Source organism: Nanorana parkeri, unplaced genomic scaffold (assembly GCF_000935625.1).
Source record: "Nanorana parkeri isolate BGI_ZX_2015 unplaced genomic scaffold, ASM93562v1 scaffold90, whole genome shotgun sequence".
Lineage (NCBI taxonomy): Eukaryota > Metazoa > Chordata > Amphibia > Anura > Dicroglossidae > Nanorana > Nanorana parkeri.
Window position 1 is genome coordinate 2,410,422 of NW_017306358.1, and position 26,687 is coordinate 2,437,108.

Sequence of the window (26,687 nt, forward strand, 5' to 3'; positions counted from 1 at the left end):
CGGGGATGCGCGCGCAGCCTGCGTACTGCGCATGCGCCCACGCCGCATGACTCGCGCATGTGCACCTGCACCTCAGGCACCAGGTGTTCTACCGAGCTGAAGGGGAACCCGTGCCCTGCGCCGTGCCCGTGGTCCCCGAGTAGAGGTAACACCCCCTGCTTCCTGACAGTAACAAACAATCCACCCTTCTTGCTAGACGTTTACACAAAATTGACCTGCACCAGAAACCCCTTCGCCTTTCGGATAACTCCCTATCTAGCGACCCCGACAAAATTGTCCAAGAATTCTCCAAACACTTATCTAAGCTTTACAATTCAGCCACCCCCTTTGGCCCTCCTGTAGCTTCAGCTTTGTTCTCTGGCTTGTTGTTGCCCGAAATGCCTGAAATCATTCGTACATCCTTAGATGCCCCTATTACTGACCAGGAAGTACTAGCGGCTATAAAAGCCCTCAAACTTCACAAGAGACCAGGCCCAGACGGTTTCACCGCCAATTATTATAAAAAAAAATCAGAAATACTAGCACCTCTGTTAACGCAACCTTCAATGATGTCCGTGATGGGTCCAAATTCAGAACAGAATCCCCCACAGCCACCATTTGCATGATTCCAAAGCCAGATTTAGACGGAACCCACTGGGCTAACTTCAGACCGATATCGCTTTTAAATATCGATGTTAAGCTGTTAGCCAAAATATTGGCGACAAGGCTCAACTCAATCACCCCCACCTTGATCCATAAAGATCAGGTGGGTTTTATCCCCCGGCGCCAAGCTGGAGATAATGTGCGCAGAGCCTGCCTCCTAATTGAGAAAGCTAGTCAACGTGGCATTCCTTTTATGTTACTCTCTTTGGACATGCAAAAGGCGTTCGACTTCCTCTCATGGCAATATCTACTATACATACTCAATAAATGGGGTTTTGGACCGAAATTCTGTTCATGGATCACCGCCTTATATTCTAATCCCACGGCATCGGTGAGGTATGCTGGTCATAGATCTGTTTACTTCCCCATCCTCAGGGGGACTAGACAGGGCTGCCCCCTCTCACCTTTGTTATTCGCACTGGCTATCGAACTCCTGGCACAACTAATAAGAAACCACCCAGATATTACAGGTATCCCAATCGCGGGACATCACCACAAATTATGTCTATTTGCGGATGATATCTTACTCTTTCTCTCTAACCCCCACATCTCCCTCCCCAACTCACTACGTCTCTTAAACTCTTTTAGCCACCTTTCGGGACTACACCTCAACACCACAAAATCCAAAGCCCTCAACATTACCCTACCCCCATCCACAATTGAGATGCTGAAATCTAACTACCAGTTCCAATGGGGGGCAACATCCCTGAAATATCTAGGTGTACACCTGACCCCTTCCCACTCCTCTCTGTACTCCGCTAACTTCCCCCCTTTATTCACCAGACTTAGGAACCTACTCAAAGTTTGGCACACTTACCCTCTCTCATGGCTAGGCAGAATCGCAGCAGTCAAGATGACATTACTGCCAAAACTCCTCTACTCATTTCGGGTTTTACCCGCCCCCATACCCCTACACCAGCTCATAGTTTTTCAGAGATATCTGTCCATCTTTATCTGGTCGCACAAAAAACCTAGGATCCCGGCGAAATCTATGTATCAAAACAGACGTTCAGGAGGTCTGGGAGTACCACACCTCCAGAAATACTACTACGCAGCCCAATTGGCGACTATAGCTAAATATCATGCTTCTACTGAAGTCCCGCTATGGGTCTCAATAGAAGCCATGGATTGTGACCCACATACAATCGACAATATTTTGTGGATGCACCCCAAAGATGGGAAAGATATCTCCAACACTATAACACACCACTCGCTCCGCATATGAGATGCCTCCAAATACTCAAGTGGCCTCCTCTCACCCCACCTTCCCATGCTCTCTTTCCTACATCACCCTGCCTTTCCTCCAGCATTTGACTCTCCCACTACCTTTCACAAGTGGAAGGAAAAAGATATCACCCGTTTCTACTCCCTGTATGACAACAATAATATATTACCTTTCCCAAACATTCAGACTCGGTACTCAATCCCACCCTCCAAAATTTTTCGCTACCTACAAATAAAAAGCTTTATACAAGCCAGCAGTAACCTTAGCGGAAACCTACGATCCATGTCTCCCTTTGAAAAAATATGTAGACAAGACCCCCATTCACCCAGAATTATCTCAGTTATACGTATCGTCCTTGCAAACCGCCCCAACCTCACACCACCCATATATGGATATGATGATATCACAACTGTTTTGTAGCAATGCCAATGTCTACACTATTATATGGGCCTGTGCACAATGTTTGTGCCAGCGCAATGTTCAACTAATGTTCTATGAAAAAATAAAAAATGTTGAAACTAAAAAAAAAAAGAAATGTTAAATGTGGTCTGAGTATTGTCTCAAAGGGATAATTAGTTCAATTGAACCACCATGACCAGGTTACTCGCCTAAATACTCAGTATCGGAATTGATACCAATACTAGTATTGGTATCGGTGCATCCCTGGTTACACAAGCGGACTCAAGGTAGAAGTAATGTAGAGGACTATATTACGGGCTCTATACACTTGTGACAAATTCGGCCTCAAATTAGGCAGCTCTTTTGGATCAGTTCTGTCTGGGTCTCTCAGAGGCCATGAAGGCCGAATTAGCCAGAGTTGGGATACCAGCTACCTTGGACGCTACCTGCAACCTGTGCATACAAATCGAAAGACCCCTCCGAGAGAGATGCCGAGAGAGGGGGTTCGATCGCTCTTCCTCCCCAAGTCATGTCTCCCCCAGTACTCGAGGTACCCCCTGCTACCATTCCACATGTGAAATTGTTACCCCAGCCTTGCTTGTCTCACCTGTCTGTCTCTCTCTCTCTCTCTCTCTCTCTTTACAGTGGGGTAAGAAGTCCATTCCGCTCTTTGCCATGATCGACGTGCCAACGGATGCTTCATGGATACTTTTGAAGTCCAGATTTTAGATCTCAGGAAAAAGCCTGTCCTTTACATGTATTGATGGATCGCCTATCAAGTCTGGACCAGTGATCTGGGAGACTAAACCACTAACCATTGTCATAGGCCGGTCACATAAAGAGAGCATATCCTTTGATGTAATCTCTTCTACCTTGTTCCCTCTAGCCCTGGGGCTGCGGTGGCTACGACAGCATAATCCCTCCATAGATTGGTGTACAGGTAAACTACTGTTCTCATGAGTCTTCTGTACCTCTACTTGTCTAAATTCCAGCACTTTGGGCAAATTGCCTCACACTGGAACCCATCATGTCTACAGTGAGCCTGCCTTCTGTCTACCAACAATACAGTGATGTGTTCGAAAAGAACGCTGTGGACTCTGTCCCTCCCCATAGGGAATATGACTGCCCTATAGATCTTCTTGCTGGAGCCCCTATTCCCTACAGTAGAATATATCTGTTGTCGGAGCCCCTGCTGAAGGTACTGTCGACTCTCGACGTCCCCCGATGGAGCAGGGTTTTTTTTTGCAGGTCAGAAGAATGGGGGCTTACTGCCCTGTATTGACTATAGAGCATTGAACGCCATTTCTGTTATGAATAAATATCCACTTCCTCTCATTCCAGAACTCATGGGCAGATTGCGCTCAGCAGCCTTCTTCACCAAGATTGACCTGCGGGAAGCTTACAACCTCGTGAGAGTGAGACAGAGGAATGAGTTGAAGACTGCCTTTAGATCCCACTATGGCCATTTTAAATACTTGGTGATGCACTTTGGGCTATGTAATGCCCCCGCCACCTTCCAAAGATTCATAAATTACATATTACGAGACATTGTGGATGTTTTTGTAGTGGTCTATCCTCATATACCCGATAGGCAATATTATCTTCAGGTGGATGCTTCAGATACTGCAGCAGGGGCGGTACTCTCACAAAGGGAGAACCTAAAAGAGGATCTACATCCAATTCCTTTTTTACCCCGCATCTGTTCCTCTGCCAAAAGGAACTATGACGTGGCCGATCGTGAATTATTAGCCAAAAAAATGGCGCTAGAAGAGGGGAGACACTTACTAGAAGGGGCAATGCATCTGGTGACAATTTGCACAGATCTTCGCAAACTCGAGTATCTTTAAAGAGCTTGTCGGCTGAGACCCAGACAGGCCCGTTGGGCACTTTTTCTTTTCTCTCGTTTTAACATAGTCATTACTTACCGTCTTGGTTCAAAGAATGGCAAAGCAGATGCTCCCTCAGTAGATTCAATCGCAGAACCTGAGACCAACTTACCCAGCTCATGGTTTCCTAGCTTCAGCTAACTACTTTTGGGAGGACCTTCAGCAACAAACTAATGATTTACCTGCAGATGCAGTTCTTCCACAAATGGATCAGGTGATCCATTTCATGGGTCAGATGGTTGAGTTAACCAACCAGGAGAAATGTAATTCTGGATATATTAATCACTAGTTGAAGACATAGAAATTAGGGATTCATTGGGTAATTGTGATCACAGGATGATTAATTTTAATGTTGTATACAGAAAAGAGAAGTGTGTTGGTTTGACAAGAACACTACATTTAAAAAACACAAACTTCGATAAGCTGCATCATCTACTGTATGACAACAAATGGGACAACTTATTTCTAACAATAAGCACTGATGAGAAGTGAGATTGTTTTAAAAATACATTGCACAATGCTATTACCAAGTGCATACCGTTGGGTAACAAAAATAAAAGATTGAGAGCTAAGCCTGCATGGCTAAATAAAATTGTAAGACAACACATCAAAGAAAAGAAGCTGGAATTTAAAAAATATAAGCTGGAGGGGACTGCATTGGATTTCCAGAGCTACAAGGAATGCAATAAGATATGTAAACATGAAATCCGGGAAGCTAAAATAGATTACAAAAAGCATATAGGCTCAGTCAGTAAAAAGAACCCCAAAAATATATCCAATATTAAACAGTAAACAGGTAAGAAAAGAGCAGGTAGGCCCATTAAAAGATGAAAATGGGAGATTAATCACAAACGACAGGGGAAGGCTGAAGTATTAAATCCAGTTTTCTCCTCTGTATACACTCAGGAAAAAGACGGGTTTAATGGAGATGAGAATGTGAGTAGCTCAGTGCGTAAAATACCGCAGTGGTTGACAGTAGCTGGGGTTCAACAAAGACTGGAAAAACTTAATGCAAATAAATCAATAGGACCAGATAACCTGCACCCTAGGGTTCTTTAAAGAGCTTGGCCAGGTTATAGCAAGACTGTTATTGCTCATTTTCAATTACTCATTAATGACTGGAAGGGTGCCAAGTGACTGGCGTAAAGCAACGGTTGTACCGATATTCAAAAAAGGCTACAGATGCCAACCTGGGAACTACAGACCAGTCAGTCTAACATCAATAGTATGCAAACTGTTTGAGGGAATGGTAAAGGACTATCTAGTGGATTTTGTTCGTGACAAAGGTATAATAAGTGATAATCAGCATGGATTTATGAAGAACCGTTCTTGTCAGACCAACCTACTAACATTCTACGAAGAGGTGAGTAGAGATCTGTATAGAGGAAAACCAGTGGATGTGGTGTACCTGGATTTTGCAAAAGCGCTTAATACACAAGCTGAAATCTATGGGCATAAATTAAATGGTGTGTACATGGATAGAGAACTGGCTACAGGAACGTGTCCAGAGAGTATTGATAAATGGCTAATTTTCACAATGGGCTACAGTAATGAGTGGCCTGCCCCAGGGTTCTGTGCTAGGCCCAATACTGTATAATCTGTTTATTAATGATATTAGGGAAGGTGTTAATAGTCATGTTTCTGTGTTTGCAGATGATACTAAAATTGGGAGGGTAATAACACAGGCGTAGAAAGTATAATATTACAGGAGGACATGAATAAAATAGAAACTATGACCCCCAAATCTTTTTCCAGAAATGGAAAAAGATTTGGGGGTCATAGTAGACCACAGATTGAATAACAGCATGCAAGGCTAGGCTGCAGCAAACAAAGCTAGCAGAGTACTGTCAAAAGGAATGTACTGTAGAGACCAAGCGATAATCTTGCCACTTTATAGATCGCTGGTTCGGCCTCATCTTGAGTATGCGATTCAGTTTTAGTCACCAATCCACAGAAAGGATGTCCTGGAGCTGGAGAGAGTACAGAGAAGGGCTACAAAACTAATTAAGGGCTGGAGGAACAAAGCTAGGAGAGAAGGTTGCTAAATTTAGACTTGTTCATGTTGGAAGTTGTCACTGTCCGACAACCGGGGCACACAAAATGACTAAAAGTAGCATGCAAAAAATGGTGTCTGGGATGCAGATCACTGAAAACACGGGAAGTGGGTAGCGCGCCCACACAGACACAGAGGCTAGTTGCAACGCCGAGGTGCTGGATACGACAGCAGGCAGGGGTGAAGCCTATACAGAGACAGTAGTTCTTGATACCGAGGGACACAAGGGTAGAAGTCCAAACAATAGTGCGAGAGGAGGCAACAAACAACACGGCTATCCAAGATAAACTGAAGAGCAAGGCTGCATAGAACAGGCAGCCACACAAGAGGACAGACACACAGATGGGCACAGGTGCAAAGGCTCACTAAAGAAGATGATAACAACCCACTTGCTGGATGTGCAGGATCTCACTGGGAGCAAGAGGGAATCCAGAGACACACAGGGAACAAGGTAGGTAATAGCAAACTGCAGGGATTTCAAAGGTAACCATATTTTAAAACAAACCGGGTTAATTCTTGCAGGAATAACATATGGCCCAATGTAATGTGGGGCAAACTTCATAGATTGAACCTTTTAGGAGGATATTTTTAGTAGCCAGTCACACCTTGTCCCCAGGCTGCATAGGTGGGGCTTTTCGTCGATGTCCGTCATCAAATCTTTCGTGCCTATCAGCTGCTTGCTGAAGTTGATAGTGGACTTGGGACCAGACCTGATTCATATTCCTCTGCCAGGTACCCAAGGCCGGAAACTCCGGAGAACTGAGCATAGGCAAAGGAATCCGTGGAAGTTTACCATAAACTACGGAGAACGGAGATTTCTGGGTGCTGGAGGGCAACTCGATCATCTTGGTGGGCTGACACAAAGGCCCAAAGGAACTACTCTAGGGACTGGTTGGTTCTTTCAGTTTGTCCGTTAGACTGCGGTTGGTAGGCAGAAGAAAACTGTACTGATTGTCACGGTCTAGGGACCAGGGCACTAGGGTACGTGAGCTCCGTGGTTTGAGGAGTTGGTAGGAGTCACAGACAGGAGGGATATCTGGGATGTTGGTCACAGGGAGAGAGGAACTAATGGTCTGTACATTCTCAGGACGCACTAAAGGCGCAGAATCTAAGAAGGGCCAGGTATTCGACAGAGCCTCTAATGGTGAGGATGATTGGCTGCTGGACACCTTCCAGGTTGCGGCCCTCTAGCACACCCACACAGACACAAAAGGTGAGAAATTTGTAAAATCTGCGCCTAGGGATGAGTCTTTTGATCTAATTAGAGCTGCTGCAATATAGACACTGAGGTCGAAGAGAATATAAGTAATGAATGTGCAGTGCTAAGGATTGGTGATGGGTTAAATTAACCTATTTAGATATTAGGTTCGGATTCTCTTAATTAATGTGCATAGGTAATTGATGCAAATAAAGTGATCTGTGCACTCACAGTTGTGTCATTAACTCAGTAGTGACTATTTGATTGTAAAAGTGCAATAACTGCAAAAATGCTAATGTGCAATTATAATCAAAGAAATTATACACTATATAGGTAAATAATGATGTGCATAAATAAGTGACAACAATAGATTGGATAAAAACATGCAAGTGACAAACCTTCAGGAAATAATAAACTAAATATATGCAAAAATGAATTTCCATATACGAATGGCTCACATTCAATGTGATAAAAATAGTGAAAATAATATATGGTCCTATGGTCAGACCTGCAATCCCCCTGAAGACGTCACGTATGATGAAATGCGTCGGGGCGGGCCTATTCCTTTCTACACCACGCACTGCACGGACGTACAGGCTTTGTGAACGGCCGACCGATTTCTTCGTTCTTAACTGTGAGTTTCTACTTGTTTTTTAATAAAAAAACACCATGAGGAGTTTCTTTTTGTAATTTCCGCTATCCACCGACCTATGGGATATTGCTGGAACAGATGCTGGGATCGCGTTTGCATTACTAAATCTCTGATTGTTTATATACAACAAGAGTGTGGTGAGTGCGCACCCCTAGGGGGCGGTTGAAGTGGACACTGACACCCAGTGTGGGAAAATATTCCTTTCAAGCAGTTTTTGGACTGTGTTTCACACACTGGATTTACTACCAGCAACAATTTACCATATATTATTTTCACTATTTTTATCACATTGAATGTGAGCCATTCACATATGGAAATTAATTTTTGCATATATTTAGTTTATTATTTCCCTGAAGGTTTGTCACTTGCATGTTTTTATCCAATCTATTGTTGTCACTTATTTATGCACATCATTATTTACCTATATAGTGTATAATTTCTTTGATTATAATTGCACATTAGCATTTTTGCAGTTATTGCACTTTTACAATCAAATAGTCACTACTGAGTTAATGACACAACTGTGAGTGCACAGATCACTTTATTTGCATCAATTACCTATGCACTTTAATTAAGAGAATCCGAACCTAATATCTAAATAGGTTCATTTAACCTATCCCCAATTCTTAGTGCTGCACATTCATTGCTTCTATTACAGACACAAAAGGACTAGTTGAAGCACCGGGCAACTGGATACAAACAAAAGGTAGGGAAGAAACATGTAACCAGGAGGAGGAAGCTAGGAACAGTGGCACACAATGAGAGAAAGTCACAAGCAAAGGTGCAAAACGCACAGCAGAACAGCAGAGTATACTGAAGAGGGTAGCTAAACAAGGATACTCGGGAAGGGTAAGTAGCTTAGAGGCACACCTAGGAGCAGGAAGGTGTAACGTACAAAAGTAAGCAAGAGATGTGCGTTGCACATGCATACAAAGAAGCAGGATAACAGAGGGAAAAGTACATAAAGAAGCACAAAGGGATGTATGCACACAGTGGTTGTGCAGACAAGGACGAATCCAACACAGCCACAAGGTAAGAGAGGAGCACAGAAGTAAAGGGGTGACAGCAAAGCATAGGAAGATACACTGGAAGGTAAGTGATGGAGTTGAAGTACAACAAAGCAAGTAAATAGGAGGAAGCTAACAGGCAACAAAACACAGAAGAAGTGAGGCAAAGAGGGCAGTATAGAGAGACTCACAGCACACAGGTGAAAGCAATTAAGGTCTGCAGCAACATACTAAAGGTAACCACTGAAATACTATAGTAGGGGCACAAGGAGCAAAGCAGGGGATAACGCCAAACAGGGATACCAGCTGGTACAGGGAAGCCAAAGGCACAAGGATCCAATAGTAAGCGCAGGGAATAAGATCCCAGGGATAGTTAGAGCCACCAGTAGTGGCAAGAGAGGAAGATCAAAGTCCTGTGGATGCCTGGTTGACTGGAGATCTTAGAGTTTAAGAGATTAGGCCTCAAAGGATCGTCCCAGGGGGAATAGCAGAGTCCTGAACAGAGGTGAGGGCAATAACTCGGCTAGGTTGGGAATAATAAACTCTGGTTCATTGGATGTTTCAGAGTCCTGTGAATCAAACGAGCGGGAAAGAACATCCACCCTGGAATTAGCCGTCCTGGGTTGAAAGGTAATGTCAAATCGGAAGAAGAACAAGGACCAGTGGGCTTGTCTTGGATTCAAGCGGCGGGCAGACTGAAGGTACTGTAGGTATTTATGGTCCATGAAGATGGTGATCTGATGAGGAGATCCTTCCAATAGGTACCGCCACTCTTCCAGAGCTAGCTTAACAGCTAGAAGCTCACGATCTCCAATGGAGTAATTTCTCTCAGTTGAGGAGAACTTCCTCGAGAAGAAGGCACAAGGATGCTTACGGCCATTAGGCGATTGATAAAGGATAGCCCCTACTCCTACAGAGGAGGCATCCACTTCAATAGAGAAAGGTTTGGTAAGGTCCGGCCTTTGAAGAGCAGGACCCAAAAGGAAGGCTTGCTTCAAGACATGAAAAGTCTCCGCAGCATCAGGTGGCCAGTTCTTGGGATCGGCATCTTTTCGGGTAAGTGCTGTAATCAGAGCCACAAGCACAGAGTAATTCTTGATAAATTGGCGATAATAATTGATAAATCCCAGGAAACGCTGGGTAGCCTTGAGGCGACCAGGAAGAGGCCAATTAGTTATCGCGGTCACCTTGAAGGGGTCCGTGGCAAGACCATCTTTGGAGACAATGTAGCAGAGGAAGGGCACTTGTGGAAGCTCAAAAAGGCATTTCTCTGGCGTGCTCTCTATAAGTGGTAATATCAAGAGTGAACATGGGAATATCGTCCAAATAAACCACTACACACACATAAAGGAGTTCCCGGAAGATCTCGTTGACAAAATTCTGGAAGACTGCTGGGGCGTTGCCTAGACCAAAGGGCATGACAAGATATTCAGAGTTGCCATCTCTGGTGTTGAAAGCAGTCTTCCATTCATCTTCCTCTTTTATGCGTATTACATTTTATGCCCCTCGCAGGTCTAACTTCGTAAAAATCTGAGCCCCTCGGAGACAATCAAATAATTCTGAAATGAGGGGCAGCGGGTATCTGTTTTTAACTGTAATTGCATTTAGACCACGATAGTCTATACAGGGGCCGTCTTTCTTCTCAACCTATAAAAAAATCCCGCTCCAGCAGGTGAAGTTGACTTGCGGATGAACCCCTTTTGCAGATTTTCTGCGATGTACTCTGACATTGCCTTGGTTTCAGGAAGGCTAAGGGGATACACCAGCCCTCTAGGAATGCTGGTACCTGGAATTAAGTCAATGTCACAATCATAGGGTCGGTGAGGAGGAAGCTGATCCGCCATACATTTAGAAAATAAATCCAAATAGTCGACATAATGGATTGGCACTAGAGTAGAAACCTCAGTAGACACCAGCCGGAGTGGTTTGACAGGAAGCACCTTGGAGAGACATCTGTCATGACAAAGAGAACCCCAGGATATCAGTTGAGAGGTTGACCATTTGATCACTGGAGAGTGCCGTTGCAGCCACAAAAGGCCTAGGATAAGTTTAGAAGAGGCCTGGGGTAATACCAAAAAGGCGATGGTTTCCTGGTGAAGTACTCCCGTGGACATCTTGATGACCGAGGTCCGAGAACGAATAGGCCCACAAGCCAGGATAGTACCATCAATGGCTGACACACGCAAAACCTGAGGAAGGGGTTCTATAGTCAGTGGCATCACAAGGGGAGCGGGGGATGTGTCCCACACCTGGCTGACACCATTGCAGGGGTGACACCAAAATGACTGACTGACACCCAGCCTGACGGACAGTCATTTTTTGTCACCCACTCTAAAAAGTCGCGCACTCGGTCATGGACCAAGAGCCCGACAGTGTCAGGAGAGAGGAGGGTACACGGCGGGATACCTCATCCCGCCGGGTGAACGTCACTTCCTCTCTCTGCCGGCCACCGGCAGGTGTCAATCAGATGGCCGCGCATGCGCGATGACAACACAAGGGGGTGTCACCTGGTCTAGAGACCGGGTGACACGCAGCCTCCGGACGCCCCTGCTATAGTCCAGCCAAATGTCTCCACTAAAGAGGCAGAAACAAAGTTGTCGGCTGCACCGAAGTCAATAAAAGGTTCCACAGTGACAATGGAAGTGGGGAAGTGCAGCCGCACCGCAATGTAAGGGCATAAAGTAAAGGGGTGAAAATAATGGCTTAGCATGCCACCCTCCATGCATACTTTCCGTGGAAGTTTCCCGGTTGCTGTGGGCAGTGTTTCAAGAGAACACCCTTTTTTTTAGCCTTCGGGGATGAGTAAGGGGGTCACGCACTGCCCAAATGTCCATAGGAGCTTCTGCATCACAGAGGGTGTGTCTTTGGGGAAAAGAACCAATACCAGTGGATCTTTCAGCTCTTCTTTCTCTTAACCTCCTGTCTATTGATATAGAAAGTCATATTAAGGCATCAAGAATTGCAGGTAATTCTGTTCTAGAAAGTTCGTCTTTCAAAGACTCGGAGAATCCCAGTCTAAACTGGTTTCTTAAACTGATATCATTCCATTCAAAGTCTGTGACCCAGCATTTAAACTCTGCAATATAGTGCTCCACTGGTATTCTTATTTCATGGAGCGTATAGCAGTTTCGGCAGAAAGTTGCTTATTTGGATCGTCATATAGTAAAGACATTGCAGAGCAGAAGCCCCCAAAGGAGTTAAGGGTGGAATCGTCACTCTCCAAAAATGATGTATTTCCTGAGTCCTGATGGCTTTCCTATCTCCTACTATAAAGCATTTTCTGAAATTCTCAATCCTCATCTCTTGACAGCCCTGAATTCAGTCACCTCAGGGGGAGGGGTTCCCTTTTGACTCCTTGTCTGCTCAAGTAGCCTGGGGGGTACCCCTTACTCATTCACAAGGGGGGCACATCTGGGTGCCCCTTTAATAAAGAGGTACCCTGATGTGAATAAGCCCCCTGCCCACACTCCCACAACCAACGCCCCAGGGCTTGTGGGGAAGAGGCCCTTGTCCCCATTGGTACGGGGACAAAGTGGCCTATGCTCGGATCAAGGGTCTGGTATGGATTTTTTTTTGGGGGGGGGGCACATTTCCCCCCCCATTTTAGGGGTGGGGTTCCTCCTTAAAATTCCTACCAGACCTTAATGGCCTGGTATGACTTTGAGGGGGACCCCCCCCCCCCGATTTTTTTTAAATGGGGTCCCTCCTAACATTCCTACCAGACCTAAAGGGTCTGGTATTGTTTGGGAGGGGGTACTGCACGCTTTAAAAAAATGTAATTGTTTTTTCTGCTGCAGCAGGTTCTATACATTGTACGGATTTGCCACTTTACAGGTAGGTTAAGGGGACCCCCCAGGCACGGTATTTAAAGGAATTTTTCATTTTTATTCTTACCCTTTTAAGTGATGTTAAAATCACTGCTCCTTTATAAATTGTATCTTTTAAAAGTGTTTTTTTAATTGATTCATGTCCCCCAGGGCAGTACCCAGATCCCCATACACTTTTTATGGCCAATAACTTGCATATAACCCCCTAAAAAAGGGAACATTTGTTTTTGAAAGTTCTACCCCCATAGACTTGCATAGAGTTCTAAGTTCGCAAGTTCGAATTAGAAATTTCTATTCTGCTCACTACCTCGGAGGTACCGAGCAGAATAGCCGAGCCGAATGTCACTCGGCGGCATTCGCCTATTCACTTACTGCTGTTCGCCCCCTATGAGAATAGAGGCGAACGGCAGTGAGTGAGCTGCCATAGCTTCGGCTCAGCCGATCCAGATGTTGGATTGGCTGAATCAAACTCCTTCTGCAGCCGATGTATGGCTGATTTTAGCCGATGTACGGCTGAAATCAGCCATACAAGACTGAAGTGAATAGCCAAACAGCGTTCTGCTCATTTCACTTCGGCTTGGTTATTCACTCGGCTGCCTTCGGCGGCTAAGTGAATAGTCCCCTAAATCTTACTCTTTCCCAGGCAACTTGGAATAGACTGTAAAACAACTTCCCATTCCCATAGTCTTTTAGTTCAATTAAATACCTAGGAATTCGATTGCCACGCACTATGAATAATGTATTCTGCCTTAATTTCCCCCCCCCCTTACTCCAGAAAATCACATTAGACCTCCAGTGTTGGTCTCAATTAGCTTTCTCATGGACCGGGCGGTGCAATGTTGTAAAGCAGAATATTCTCCCCTGACTTTTGTAACCCATGCAGACCCTTCCTATTTTTATTTCTAGAGTATTCTTAGCTCCCGTTCAATCTGCGAGCACTAAGTTTGTATGTATAGTCCATGGTCCACAGGAGCAGAACAGTGCTTCCACAAGTAGAATCATAAACCGGAACAAGCCAGAGTCAGGAGCCCGGGTGGGTAGTGGTCCAAGCCAGGTTAGGAATACAGAGATCAGCATTGTCAGGAACAAGCCAGGAGCAGGAGCCAGGAAATCAGCGTTGTCAGGAACAAGCCAGGTGCAGAAGCCAGAGGAGAACGTCAGCCAGGATCAGGTCATACACAGAATCCGGATACTCAGAGCAGCAGGAATGCACTAGCAGGAGTGGGGTGACATCATCACTCACAGACAGGAAGCTCCCATCTGACTTTCTCAGATGATGCTCTCCTATCTGGCCATAAGAGGGAGCCTGGGAGTAGTGAGCAACGTTCCAGAGTCTGCTAATGCAAAGAAGGAAACACAGGTGAGTAAAATGGCAGCCAAGCCAGAATGCTGCAAACCAGTAAAGTCAGGGTGGAACCCTGACAGAAACAGACCTTAACCCCTTCATGACTGAGGCCCTTTTTTCATTTTTTGCACCCATGTTATATTCCACATTTTAGGCCTAAAAATGACGTAAAACCCCCCAACATTATATATTTTCTGAATGCCAAGACCCTATAGAATAAAATGGTGGTAGTTGAAAATTTTTATGTTGCGCAATATTAGCGCAACTCCTTATTAAACCCCAAAAATCATTGGGACCCCAGACATCTGTCCCCGCCTTCAGGATGCGTAATTTCTCTGTATAGGACGGCAAGATAAGTTCAGGGCTTTCAACATTCTTTGCAGATCTGCTTGAACTTGTTTCGGACCCTTCTTTGGCTGCACTGGGCTTTTGGAGACTGTGTCAACTGTCGCACTACCTATCATCATTACCCTTTCCAAGCTTGTTCTCTAGATCATTATCGATTTTCGAGCAAGAATGTACTAAGACTGGTCCAATGCCTACAACACTCTCCTTGAGCTACAAATTGTCACTTCTCCCAGACCATGAGCAACCTCTACCCTTCCTTGAGAGGTGGGAATGGGACCTGGAGGTCCAGTTTACCCCCGCTCGGAGTTCTAGGATCTTACAGCTGTCCCCTGGGTTGTCTGTCTGCAATACATACCAGTTTGCTATAAAATAATGACCAGCTGGTACAGAAACTCACATAGGCTTCGCAAGATCTTCCCTGAGGTTCCAGATACCTGCTGGCGATGTGGCTCCTCTGCGGCTGATGTGTTTCATGTGTTTTGGTCTTGCCCATTGTTATCGAATTTCTGGAACCAGGTTACAGACATTATGCAAAAATGGTTCTACTGGTTCAAGTTCCTTGAGGCTGATGAATACCGGCAATTGCTGAGCTCCTGATGGACTGCTGTCTAAGTGAGAAAGTTCCTTCCCTTCTCTTCCTTTCCCTTTCATCCTCCCTTTTCTTCCCTTTTCTTGTGGTGTTTTAGTCATTAAACTTTCTACTCATTAATTGTCACATTGTGATTTGTGACTTGCATGGAGATGCTTGCCTTAACAATGTTATAACTGTCTCTCCAATGTCTGACCTACCGTAGGGATCGCTTCTAACTACGTTTTCTGTATTCTATTTTCCACAGGGTCATGCGGCTTATTAAATATGCATACTGAGGTACTTTGTTATGCAAGCGTTTTCATGTTCTGTTTAGTGTAACATTGTTTTCTTCATGCCTTTTTTTCTTTGTATGTTTTTGTTTTATTGGAAAATCTCTATTAATAAAAAGAGGATTTGTAAAAAAAAATTACAGGCGAAATGGAGGAAAAAAAGCTTTCTAAAATAACCATCATGGGGCGTGTCCAGCGCCTGAGACGGATGGCTGTCTGAGTTGAAGCTCTGTGCTCGGGCCGACGGCGGATCGCTTATATTATCATACCGGGGCTCAGCACTGACTCACCCACCCGCAGCTGACACTCCGACTACATCCCCGGACATGTCCCGGAAGAAAAAACCGGGCACCCGGCCCAGAAAACTGACCTCATTCTTTGCGGCCGAAAACCGCGGCAAGATGGCGCCGGCCGGCCTCACTCCACGCCGACCCCCCTACACACAGCCGACGGAGGGGGGAGGGAAGTGGACATGGTGGAGAACGGGGGAAGCCTGAGATCCACAGGGCCCCAGCTGCAGCGACAGGGCCCGATCTCCCCACCAGCATCCCAGAGGAGCTCATCACTCGCATCTGGCAGTCCAGACAAATCGAGGCCGAGGCATACAGGACTTCTCCAGCAAGGGGAGATGGTGAGTCCTATACACTCCTCTATGGAAGCCACTAGAGAGCTGGTAACACCTATTAACTCTTTCCCAACCTCTGACAAACCCGTCTGACTCTGCCTTAAAAGACATGCTGATGTCACTGAGAAGCACCATACATTCAGATATGCAAAGTCTGATCCGCCAATTTAAAGCATTAGTCCAGGAAGTGAAGGAGAGAGTCTCTCACATAGAGGAGAAGTTGGGAGATTTCGCTTCCACATTCAACGACTTAGTAGACGCGCACAATGAAAGGGAAGAAGAGGTTACGTGGCTCAAATCTAAAATGGCCGATCTAGAAGACCGTAATTGGCGCAACAACCTCAAAATCAGAGGTATCCCCGAAACCATTACCCAGTCTGAACTGGCCGGATATGTACAGAATATGTTTAAAATTATTCTACCTGACTGTTCAGACGCCGACCTCATCATTGATCACATACACAGATTGCCTAAACCGCCCCACTTGCCCGACAGGGTGCCACGGGACACCCTGATGCGCATACATTTCTACCATGTCAAAGACCAAATTATGAAGGCGGCCAGGATGTCCCCCCTACCAGTGGAGTACGCAAAACTTCAACTGTATGCTGACCTCTCACAACATACTCTCTCGCTTCGCAGAAATCTGCTGCCGATTACGAAAGCCCTCAGGAACCAGGGTATCAGATACAAATGGGGCTACCCGACCAAACTCCTGATCTTGAAATACGACACCACATTCTCTATAGGGTCCCTGGACCAAGGCCTGGCTCTGCTACACCAATGGGAGATATCCCCCGCCTCGGGGACACCCACCAAAGACCACCCTACGTCAAAGCGCCCTGAGGATGATTGGAACCTAATGGCTCGGAACCGTAGGTCTACCACACATACCTGAATAATCGGACATGCATACTCCACAGCAGATCCGCCGTCTGCTATGGCCACATACTCTACCCCCCAAGGTCAGCAGTATAGAATACTGCCCATAGTTCCATTTTGAGAACGTTTATTTTTACGGAACTTTGCTTTTCTTTTTTTTTTTTCTTCACTTGTTTTCTCTCTGTTGCTTACTGGTACTCCCTAACCTAAGTGCCTACCCTGAGCCACGAACTAAGCGGACAATTCATACACGAACGGCCGATTGCCACTACCTGACTTTCTACTCCTGCCACCATCTTGAACCATGAGTGTCACCTTACTTTCCCTCAATGCCAAGGGCCTAAACCACCCGGCCAAGCGGAGATCGCTATGGAAGGAAGCCATATCTCTGGACGCAGACGTCCTTTGTATTCAGGAAACCCACTTCTGCTCCAGCCAACCCCCGAAATGCTCACATGGACTATTTCCCCATGTCTTCTGTGCCAATGGCCCGCAGAAAAAGGCGGGGGTAATGGTCGCAATCAAGAACTCGGTCTCCTTCTCGCTGACAGAGTCCATCGTCGATATGTCGGGTCGCTACATTATCCTGATACGTTCACTGGTCATATTTGCGCCAGGTCTTGGCCAAGTTTAGCTTCACAGGACATATCTTCTCGTCCATCATTGCCTTATATTCCTGCCCTTCAGCACAGGTGTTCACATCTGGCACCCTGTCGGACCCGTTTCACATCACCAACGGTACCCGACAGGGATGCCCCCTGTCATCCCTCATATTTAACTTAGCCATAGAACCCTTCGCGGAAAAGACTAGGATGAATCCACAGATCTCAGGTTTTACTGTCTCCAACCAGTCCCACAAGATCAACTTATTTGCAGATGACATTCTCCTTATGTTAACGAATCCGGTGTCCTCCCTGCTAGAAGTATCCCGTGTTATTCATTCGTATGCTTTTGTATCCTACAGAGTGAATACCTCTAAGTCACAGATCCTGGGTCTGGGGTTTGACGCTGAGACCATAGTCACCATTAAAGCCCACAGCAAATACCATTGGCCGACTACGGGTATTACATACCTGGGCATCACACTAACTAACTCTATTCCTGAGCTGTTTGAACACAATTTTCCCACATTCTTAGAGAAGCTCAAAAAAGAACTATCAACCATAGGCAGAAAGACTCTGTCATGGTCGGCGAGACTGGCCTAGTTTAAGATGCGATTCTTGCCCCAAATTCTGTATCTTTTCCGCACGCTGCCTATCACCATCCCACGCTGGTATTTTAGAGCCCTACAATCGTGCCTTAGAGACTTTGTGTGGCAGGGTAAGAGAGCCAGGAGCTCTCATTCACTCCTTATAAAACATAGGACGATGGGGGGAATGGGATATATCGATTTCGCTGACTACCATATAGCCACTCTTTTGACACACATCAAAAATTGGATCACCCCACCCACCGATAAGCATTGGCCATCCATGGAGAGGGAAATGGTTCCCGGTAGGGATCTGCTAGGATACCTGATGTCCCGTATATGGGAATCCGCCCCCACGACAGGGCTATCGCCCCCATCAGGGCGTCGGTGGAGGCGTGGAAGACACTGATTGGGTCTACCTTTTCCCAAGGCCCCCTGAGGACTATCCCAGTGCCTATGGCATCGTTGGAGATTTTGATCCCAGATCTTTCCCTACAGACTTGGAGAGACAGGGGAATTGACTTTTTGTCAACCATCATGGAGGGTGGGGAAATTGAGAGTTTCCAACAAATTTCCACCCAATTTAAACTTCCTCAGAGGGAACTCTATAGATATCTCCAAATCACCCACCTCCTCCACCACAAAAGGAACCTGATCGTTAAACTCCCCTTTAAAATAGTTTCCTTCTACGTATCCAATTCTCCCTGAACCAAAGGGATTTCGCTCTTCTACCTGCTCTTCCACAACAAAATGAGTTTTGAGAAAAGCCCACCTCTCCTGGCCTGGGAAAGAGACATTGCTGCTACTATCCCTGAATCTCAATAGCTAGCCTCCTTCAGAGAAACATGGAAGGCTGCCAGATGTGTAGACATGTGGGAACTGGCTCAGAAGACCCTATTGAGATATCCTATTGAGGTATCTGACCCCTTCCCGCTTGGCTAAAATGTCCCCATCTTCCACTGCGCTGTGTTGGAGAGGCTGTGCTCTCACGGGCACATTAATGCACACCTACTGGTCCTGCAAATCCCTCACTAGCTTTTGGAAGAAGATCTTCCAGATCTTGTCGGCTGTAACGGGCCTCTCTGTGGATCCCACGCCGGGCTTAGCCCTCCTTCATGTAGGCATAGATCAATACCCCAATAACCTTAGGGCTATTGTGATCCACGTCCTCCTAGCAGCCAAACTTACAATAGCAAGACACTGGAAAAGCCCACAGGCAGCCAACTCATCTGAAACTATGCAGATAATGCAAATACATTACACTTACGAACGAGTGTTTGCGAATCGAAATAGCTCAACAGGGAGCTTCCAAAAGAAATGGCAGCCCTGGTGTCTGTGGTCTCAGCGAAATACACCCGCCACATGATGTTCACTAGCGATGATTTATGAGAATTTGTGTTGCTATGCACGTGGAACCCCTCGGTTCCACGGATGTAGACATTCTTTAATTAGCAGTGTACCTGCATCTTTGCCTGTTTCTCATTTCGTTCTGTTGCTCCTACCCGGACTTTCTTGGTTTTTTGAATATTCTTTACTCGCTTTGTATAATTGAAAATGCTCAAATAAAAACCTATTGATATTTAAAATAACCATCATGTCCATTGAGCTGGGGTCTTCTCCACCCCACCACACATGTGTGGTGTGAACAGTTGTTTTCTGTGTACCCTGCTCTCATCAAACATGTGTGCTACTTTGTAAAAATGCAGCACAACTGACAGGGTGTGAATAAGCCCTATTTTCGATGACCAAAACTTCTACAACATAGGCTATTTGTCCTGATGCCTGTGATTTAAATGACATTGCTTATACACCTATGAAAGTTTGCTTAAAGTCCCATTTGCCCAAGTCATTTTGTTATTTCCCAGGCGGTGGAACAATAATTGACTTGTACACTTGTTTAGCAATTCAGTTTCCGTACATTTGAAAATAAAATGGAAAAAATACTCTTTCTGGCCAAAGAGTTTAAATCAAAGTTGAAGTGTGAATCTACTATGTAGCTTATTTAGACAAACCGAGAGTTTAGCAAAGTACATTTGACAAGGTAGATAGGTTAATCAGGTTGTGTTAAGGGCTGCAATATTTTGCTAAAGTTAGCAATGTTAACTTCTTATGAATGGCCATAACAATAATGGAAAAGCATACAAAAATATTAAATGACATTGAATTAACTTATACCTGATGGCATCGTGACTTTTCAGGTGGATTGTATGTGTGTTTGAATTTACTTGGGGAACGTCCATAATCTTTGCCTTTAGTACTAACCTAGAGGGCTAGTTGATGCATTAAATAAAATGTGATGGGCAATGATAAATGTCTATTGGCTATGGAGTCCTTCCAAAACCTGCTGTCCGTCACAAGGGAGGAGGACTTGATGAGAAACTAGTCTGACAGAGCTCCTTGTCAGGCCATGCCCACTTTTAGCTGATTGTAAACAAAGGAGTGGGTATACCCAGTGATGTCATTGACCAAAATGGACATGCCTGGTTTTGATTACCAGCTATACTCCCACCCCCTTTGTTTATATTTTTGCTGTGGGGCCCAGAGCTGTCAATTAGCACCAGTCTCCTGTCGGGTGTGGACGTGTCACATGGTTGGTGGGCCTGCTCTTTTGACCACCAGAGGCTGTTGTTCACTGTGATTGATGAGGATCTACATCACCGGATGACGTGATTGATGATGGACGTGCAACAGTGAACATTTTTAGTGTTATTTACACTTTTATATTTTTTTGGTGAATGAGTAGGGGTACTTTGTACCTCTTATTCATTCACATAGGGGAGTTTTGACTTACAAACATAAATTGGAAGAGCTCTGTCATTTAGTGGTGGTATTGATACTGCCATTAGATGACAGATCCCTGGTTGCTATTTGTACACAAAATCACTTTTAAAAGTGTACATTGTACTGCTCTGAAATTTCACTTGCAGGTTTCAATCATCTCTGTGTGTATGCAATGTTGTCTTTTAAGCTTCATAAAAGACCCTCTCCCCTCTGAAAGGTAATTTTTTTTACATTTTAAATTGGTACATGTCACCCATGGCAGTCCACAGTTATCTATGCCCTTTTTTTACCAAACGCTTGCAAATTAGCCCTGAAAATGGGCAAATGAAACAACAAGTTTGGTCCCCCATAGTCTTCAATAGGGATTTTGAAACATCCAGCAAACCAAACTTTGCCTGCTTTGCTCATTACTAGCAATGCACCCCAAAGGCAAGTTGAACACCAATATGTAGAAACCCTGGAACCCGATTATACATATATATAGCTCTGGCATATACCGCATCGCTGTACAGAGAAAACTGAGCCAATCAGCAGTGGAAGCAAAAAAAAAACTGTGGTGTGCAACATAGTGAATTGTAAAATGTAAAATAATACAGCAATCTAAGGAGAATGGCACCGGCTATAGAGGACTACAAATCCCAGCAATAATACATTATACAGCACAATGCAGAATATACCATTAGCATCCCCCACAGTCACACCAGTCTCTGTACAGAGAAGCTCACACTCTAATGCCCCCCCACATTTACATTACCCGCTGGACGCAGGGCTTCGTGACCCGCTGGACACTAGACAAAATTGTTTCGTTTCATCTTGTTTTGATTCGGATTTTTCGTTATTTCATTTCGGGATTCAGACGAAATTCGTTAGTCTGTACGAATGTTTATTTCCGTTTCATGTTCGTATCGTTCATTTCATTAAATTCTTTTTTTTAAATGTCACTTTGCTGCAATGAAAATTCGTCCACAAACGAAAATGCGTACAGACTACCGCTAACGAATTTAGTCCGAAAAACTAATTTTTCCGAAACACATGTCTACTGGACACGGGGCTTAGGGTTAGTTCACACCATAAGCAGTGCATTCCTGTTCGATTCTGGCCAGAATGCACTGCCCGCATTGAGGCCGGCTCACTTTTTTGTCAGGCAGGAGGGGGCGTGGTGGTCCATTGAAGTGAATGGCACCGTAGCCACGCCCTGATGCCGCAATGCGATTGCCCGCACAGGATTGCAAGGCACAATGTGTCTGCAGTGCGTTCGGGTGCGGGCCATTGCAGTGGGTTCGGGTGCGGGCCATTGGCTGCTAGGGCCTGGCCGCCTCCTCACCCTTGGCTGCCCAGGCCCCTTACATGAGTATCGGTCGTACCCCCCTGACGGCGGCCCTGGGTGTGAGACCTAGAGATAGACCATGGATAAAGAAATGCCTTGTGCCCCTAAATTTCCCTTCTATTCCTGTTCTGGTGGCTACCTAAATTCTTGTATTTACCCTGAGTTTTGCTTTTGGAATACTTTAAGACATTCAAAGGACATTTGCTTCAGCTACATCTTGTTTTGTCCTTTTTTGTCCTAGATTTGCCCTTTAGCCCCTACATCACAAACAATCATATTTGGGTAAACAGCTAATAATTCTTCTGGGCTAATTGCCCATTCAATCTTTAATAGATGCCTATGTTTTTTTTCCTGTTTAATTAGAGTATAGGGCTGGTGTAGATTGTGTACCATGCAACACAAACAGAGCAGAAAACAGTGCCCTGGCCTCATGAAACAGGTTCATATAATTATTGTAAAAAAGAGAAAGTGAATGGCTGCTTGCAAACATTAACAGAGTTATTCACAAAAGGGTGAAGATTTTGGAGAAGGCAGGAAAAGTGAACAATCTAGGACAACATAGCTGAACTGGAAAGTGAGCTGAATTGGAGAATGTTTCCAAATCAACTATTTTATCCTAGATTGTGAATAACCCTGTGTATGACATATTAGCATAAAAAATCCATATGACACGCCATCAGAGTTCAAGCCTGAGAAACTAAGGAGGTTATTCACAAAGCTGTTGAAGGCAGCCAAGTGAATAACCTAGCCGAAGTGAAGTCAGCCGAACAACTTTCGGCTATTCACTCCGGCTCAGTACAGCTGATTTCAGCCGTGCACCGGCTAAAATCAGCCATACATCGGCTGCCTTTGGTCAGCCGAAGATGCTCTGAAGTGCAGAAGGATTTCGGCTCAGCTAATCCAACATCTGGAACGGCTGAGCCGAAGCTCCGGTAGCTCACTCGCTGCCGTTCGCCCTTATTCTCATAGGGGCCGAACGGCAGTGAGTGAATAGCATTCGGCTAGGCTCGGTACCTCAGTGGTACAGAGCTGAATAGCAAATAAGTGAAAATAATGTACATTTTTTTTAGCAAAATGATATTAACAATGTAAAAAAATAGGAAGATAAAAAAAAATATATACAGTATATAACAGAAATTTAAAACAAAAACAAAAAAATGGGTGGAGCCATCAGTGACAGCCCTGCTTTGGCTGTCACTTCAGCCCAGTCGAGCCGAAGCATATGCCTTCGGCTCGGCTGAGCCGCTTGGGCTGCCTTCGGCTGCTGTATTGTGAATAGCCCGTGCACCAGCCCTTCGGTTCGAGTGAACCGAAGGGCTCCAGCGGCCAAAGAGAGCGGAAGGATCAGCAGAAGCTACGGCTGGATTCTTCGGCTCTTTAGTGAATAACCCTGAGTCTCAGTTGTCCACATACAGCAGTGGACAGTGGCAGCTAATATTTTCCTGGGGTCCCGTCCCCCTTCATCCCACCTTAAAATAATGAAAACAAAAATGCTAAGGCTTATAGTACTGCATTAAAACACATATTCCTATGATTTATAATATACAGTATTTTTCACACTAAATGTTTCCTAATTAATATATTGAAATTAAATTATGATTAACATGTTATAATTGTTCAAAAATAAAAGTTCCATTTGCTCTTTAACAATAAAGAGAAATGACAATTTAATGTTTTTAGTTGAAGTAGAATTCATTAGAAAATAATATTTACCATTTCTTACCTAGAAAAAATAGAAACATCCTTCCAGTATATCGAGAAAGTTTCCCAAATAGCAAAGAGCAGACTGCATTGACTGCTGCAAAGCAGATCATTACATATCCAACAAAATGTATCCCAAGAGAACAGGTAACATAAGACTAAAAAAGAAAAGAAAAAAATACAGTTTGCCAAACATATAACATACATTTTTTGTTTGAGCTCCCAACCCTTTTGTTATTAGACAAAATAAAAACAGCCAAGCAACTGGGCAGCCAGGGGAACCAAAAGAAGATTTGTTTACATTTCAGGTCTATATATCTATTCACAGTTTACATCACAAGAGGACAATGCGGTGTGAGAGAGGTTTTTTGTTTTTTTAATAAAATTAATTTTACACTGACCAAATTTCGAACGTTTTTTTAATGTACCGGCCGAAATTCGTGTGTGGGGCTGTCGACTCACTTTCAGCAACCATTCCTCGATCAGCTGAAGGAGCCGGCTGGAAAATCTTTGTTGACTAAACAAATCAATTAATAGTGTCCCAGACATTATTAGTGGGTCAAACTAAAGCTTTTTTGATAGATGGCAAAGATATTTTGAACATCCTTGAGAGCTTCAGGGGAAGTGACAATACCCTATTAGCCACCATTGATGCAGCTTAGCTATATACTGTAATTCCACATCAAAAAGGTCTAGAAGCAGTTAATTGGATGTTTGGCCAATTATCTGACTATAAGAAGGAACAAAAAGAGTTAATCTTAGACTGTATACATTATGCGATGTCCAGGAATTTCTTCTGGTACAAAAACGACTATTATCTCCAGGAGAAAGGAGTGGCGATGGGCGTGAAATTTCCACCTAGTTTGGCTAATCTTTATATGTCGAAGTGGGAGGATGAGTATATTTTTGAGAAAGATGTCCCAAATATTAAATTATGGAAACGCTTTATAGATGATGTGATAGTTATATGAGAGGTTGATTTACATTTCCTCCAATTGTTCATTGAATCTTTGAATCTTAATGAATATAACCTCTCCTTCATGAGTAATATTGGTATGGATAATATTCAATTTCTAGATTTAGATATCTCAAAGAAAGGGGAAATAATTGATACCAGAGCATACTTTAAACCGACAGATAAGAATGGCTATATTCCCACATTTAGTTGCCATCATCCACAGTGGCTCAATGGGATCCCCCAACTCGTATTAGGCGGAATTGTACTATGGAAGAAGACTTCCATAGACAATCAGAACTTCTGTTGGATAGATTTAAGGAAAAAGGCTATAGAGATAATGATCTCAAGTGGGTTCAAGAGAAGGTCTGTAAGAAAGATAGGTCAAAACTATTGGGGCCCTCTACTAGAATCAAAGAACCTCCCCCTCTGACCTTTATTACCAACTATTCAGCTCAGTATAAGAAACTAGAGTCAATTTAAAAAAAACATTGGCATATATTAAAAAGGGACAAAATTATTGGTCCGATCCTACCGAGCAAACCTAAAATAATATATTAAAGAGCAATTAACCTAAAAACCAGATTGGCTAAAAGTATCCTGGATCCACCTGAGCGTAAGGTTACGTTCTTTGAGGGAAAGGGTTTTTATCCGTGGAAATAGTGTGTAAGTTGTAGAACGATAGAAGTCAGAAAGAAAATAACTTTCTTTATATCAAACACTAACAATAGAAAATATGAAATAAAGAAATGTATTTCATGTCACAGTAAGTTTGTCACATATTTATTGGAATGCCCCTGTGGATTACAGTATGTAGGTAGGACTACCAGGGAGCTCAAAAAAAGACTGGAGGAGCATGTGAATAACATTAAAAATGGTTTTAATAAACACAGTCTGTCCAGACATTATAGAATTTTCCATAACAGCGATCCTAAACATTTAAAAATAGTAGGGATTGATAAAGTAGAAAAAAACTGACCTCATTCGGAAAGTTTCCAAAAATGAATCAAAATGGATCTTTTTGTTAGATACCATGGCTCCAAAGGGACCTAATATTGACTTTGACCTTTAACTGTTTTCTAAGTAATACATTAAGACTATGAAGTGGGTTTTAACCACTTGAAGTCCGGGGTGTTAAACCCCCTTCCTGTCCAGCCATTTTTCAGTATTCAGCGCTGCGGTACTTTGACTGACATTTATTCCGTCATGCAACACTGTATTGAAATGAATTTTATACCATTTTTTAGGGACACATAGAGCTTTCTTTTGGTGGTATTTAATCACTGCTGGGGTTTTTATTTTTTTATATATTAAGGAAAAATTACCGAATTTAAAAAAAAAAAAACTGTTTCCCCTATATTAAATGATAAAACATTTATTATTACCAAATTTTTTGCTAAAATATAAGAGACGGGGTCACGACAGGTAAATAGACACCAAACATGTCAAGCCTTAAAATTGCGCGTGCGCGCGAAACCTCAAAAAACTACAATACCAAAAATTGGCCATGGCGACGCTTTAAAAGCTTTTACCGCTCAGCAGTTTAGTGTTATCAGTGATTGATGGCCCTAAAATGATTGCTCTCACTCCGACGTTCGCGACGATATGTAACATGTGTAGCGCAATTGTCATTTCCGCACGCTGGCACATCGAATGCGTATTTATGTTTATATGTGTGTAAATGTGGGGGACTTTTTTATATGTGACTTTTATTTCTTTTTACTTTTTTTTTTTTTTTACACTTATCGGTATTGCTATTATATAGCAGGATAACAATCCCCCTA

At 44.0% G+C, this 26,687-nt stretch overlaps 1 protein-coding gene across 1 annotated transcript in view; it reads right to left on the reverse strand.

Annotated features, from left to right (window-relative positions):
• Positions 1-26,687, reverse strand: part of LOC108783832 (protein unc-93 homolog A-like) — a 108,810-nt gene that overhangs the window by 50,231 nt on the left and 31,892 nt on the right. Inside the window, exon 3 of the mRNA XM_018552509.1 lies at positions 23,971-24,106. Coding sequence (XP_018408011.1) covers positions 23,971-24,106 — 136 coding nt within the window. The remainder of the gene's footprint in view (positions 1-23,970; positions 24,107-26,687) is intronic.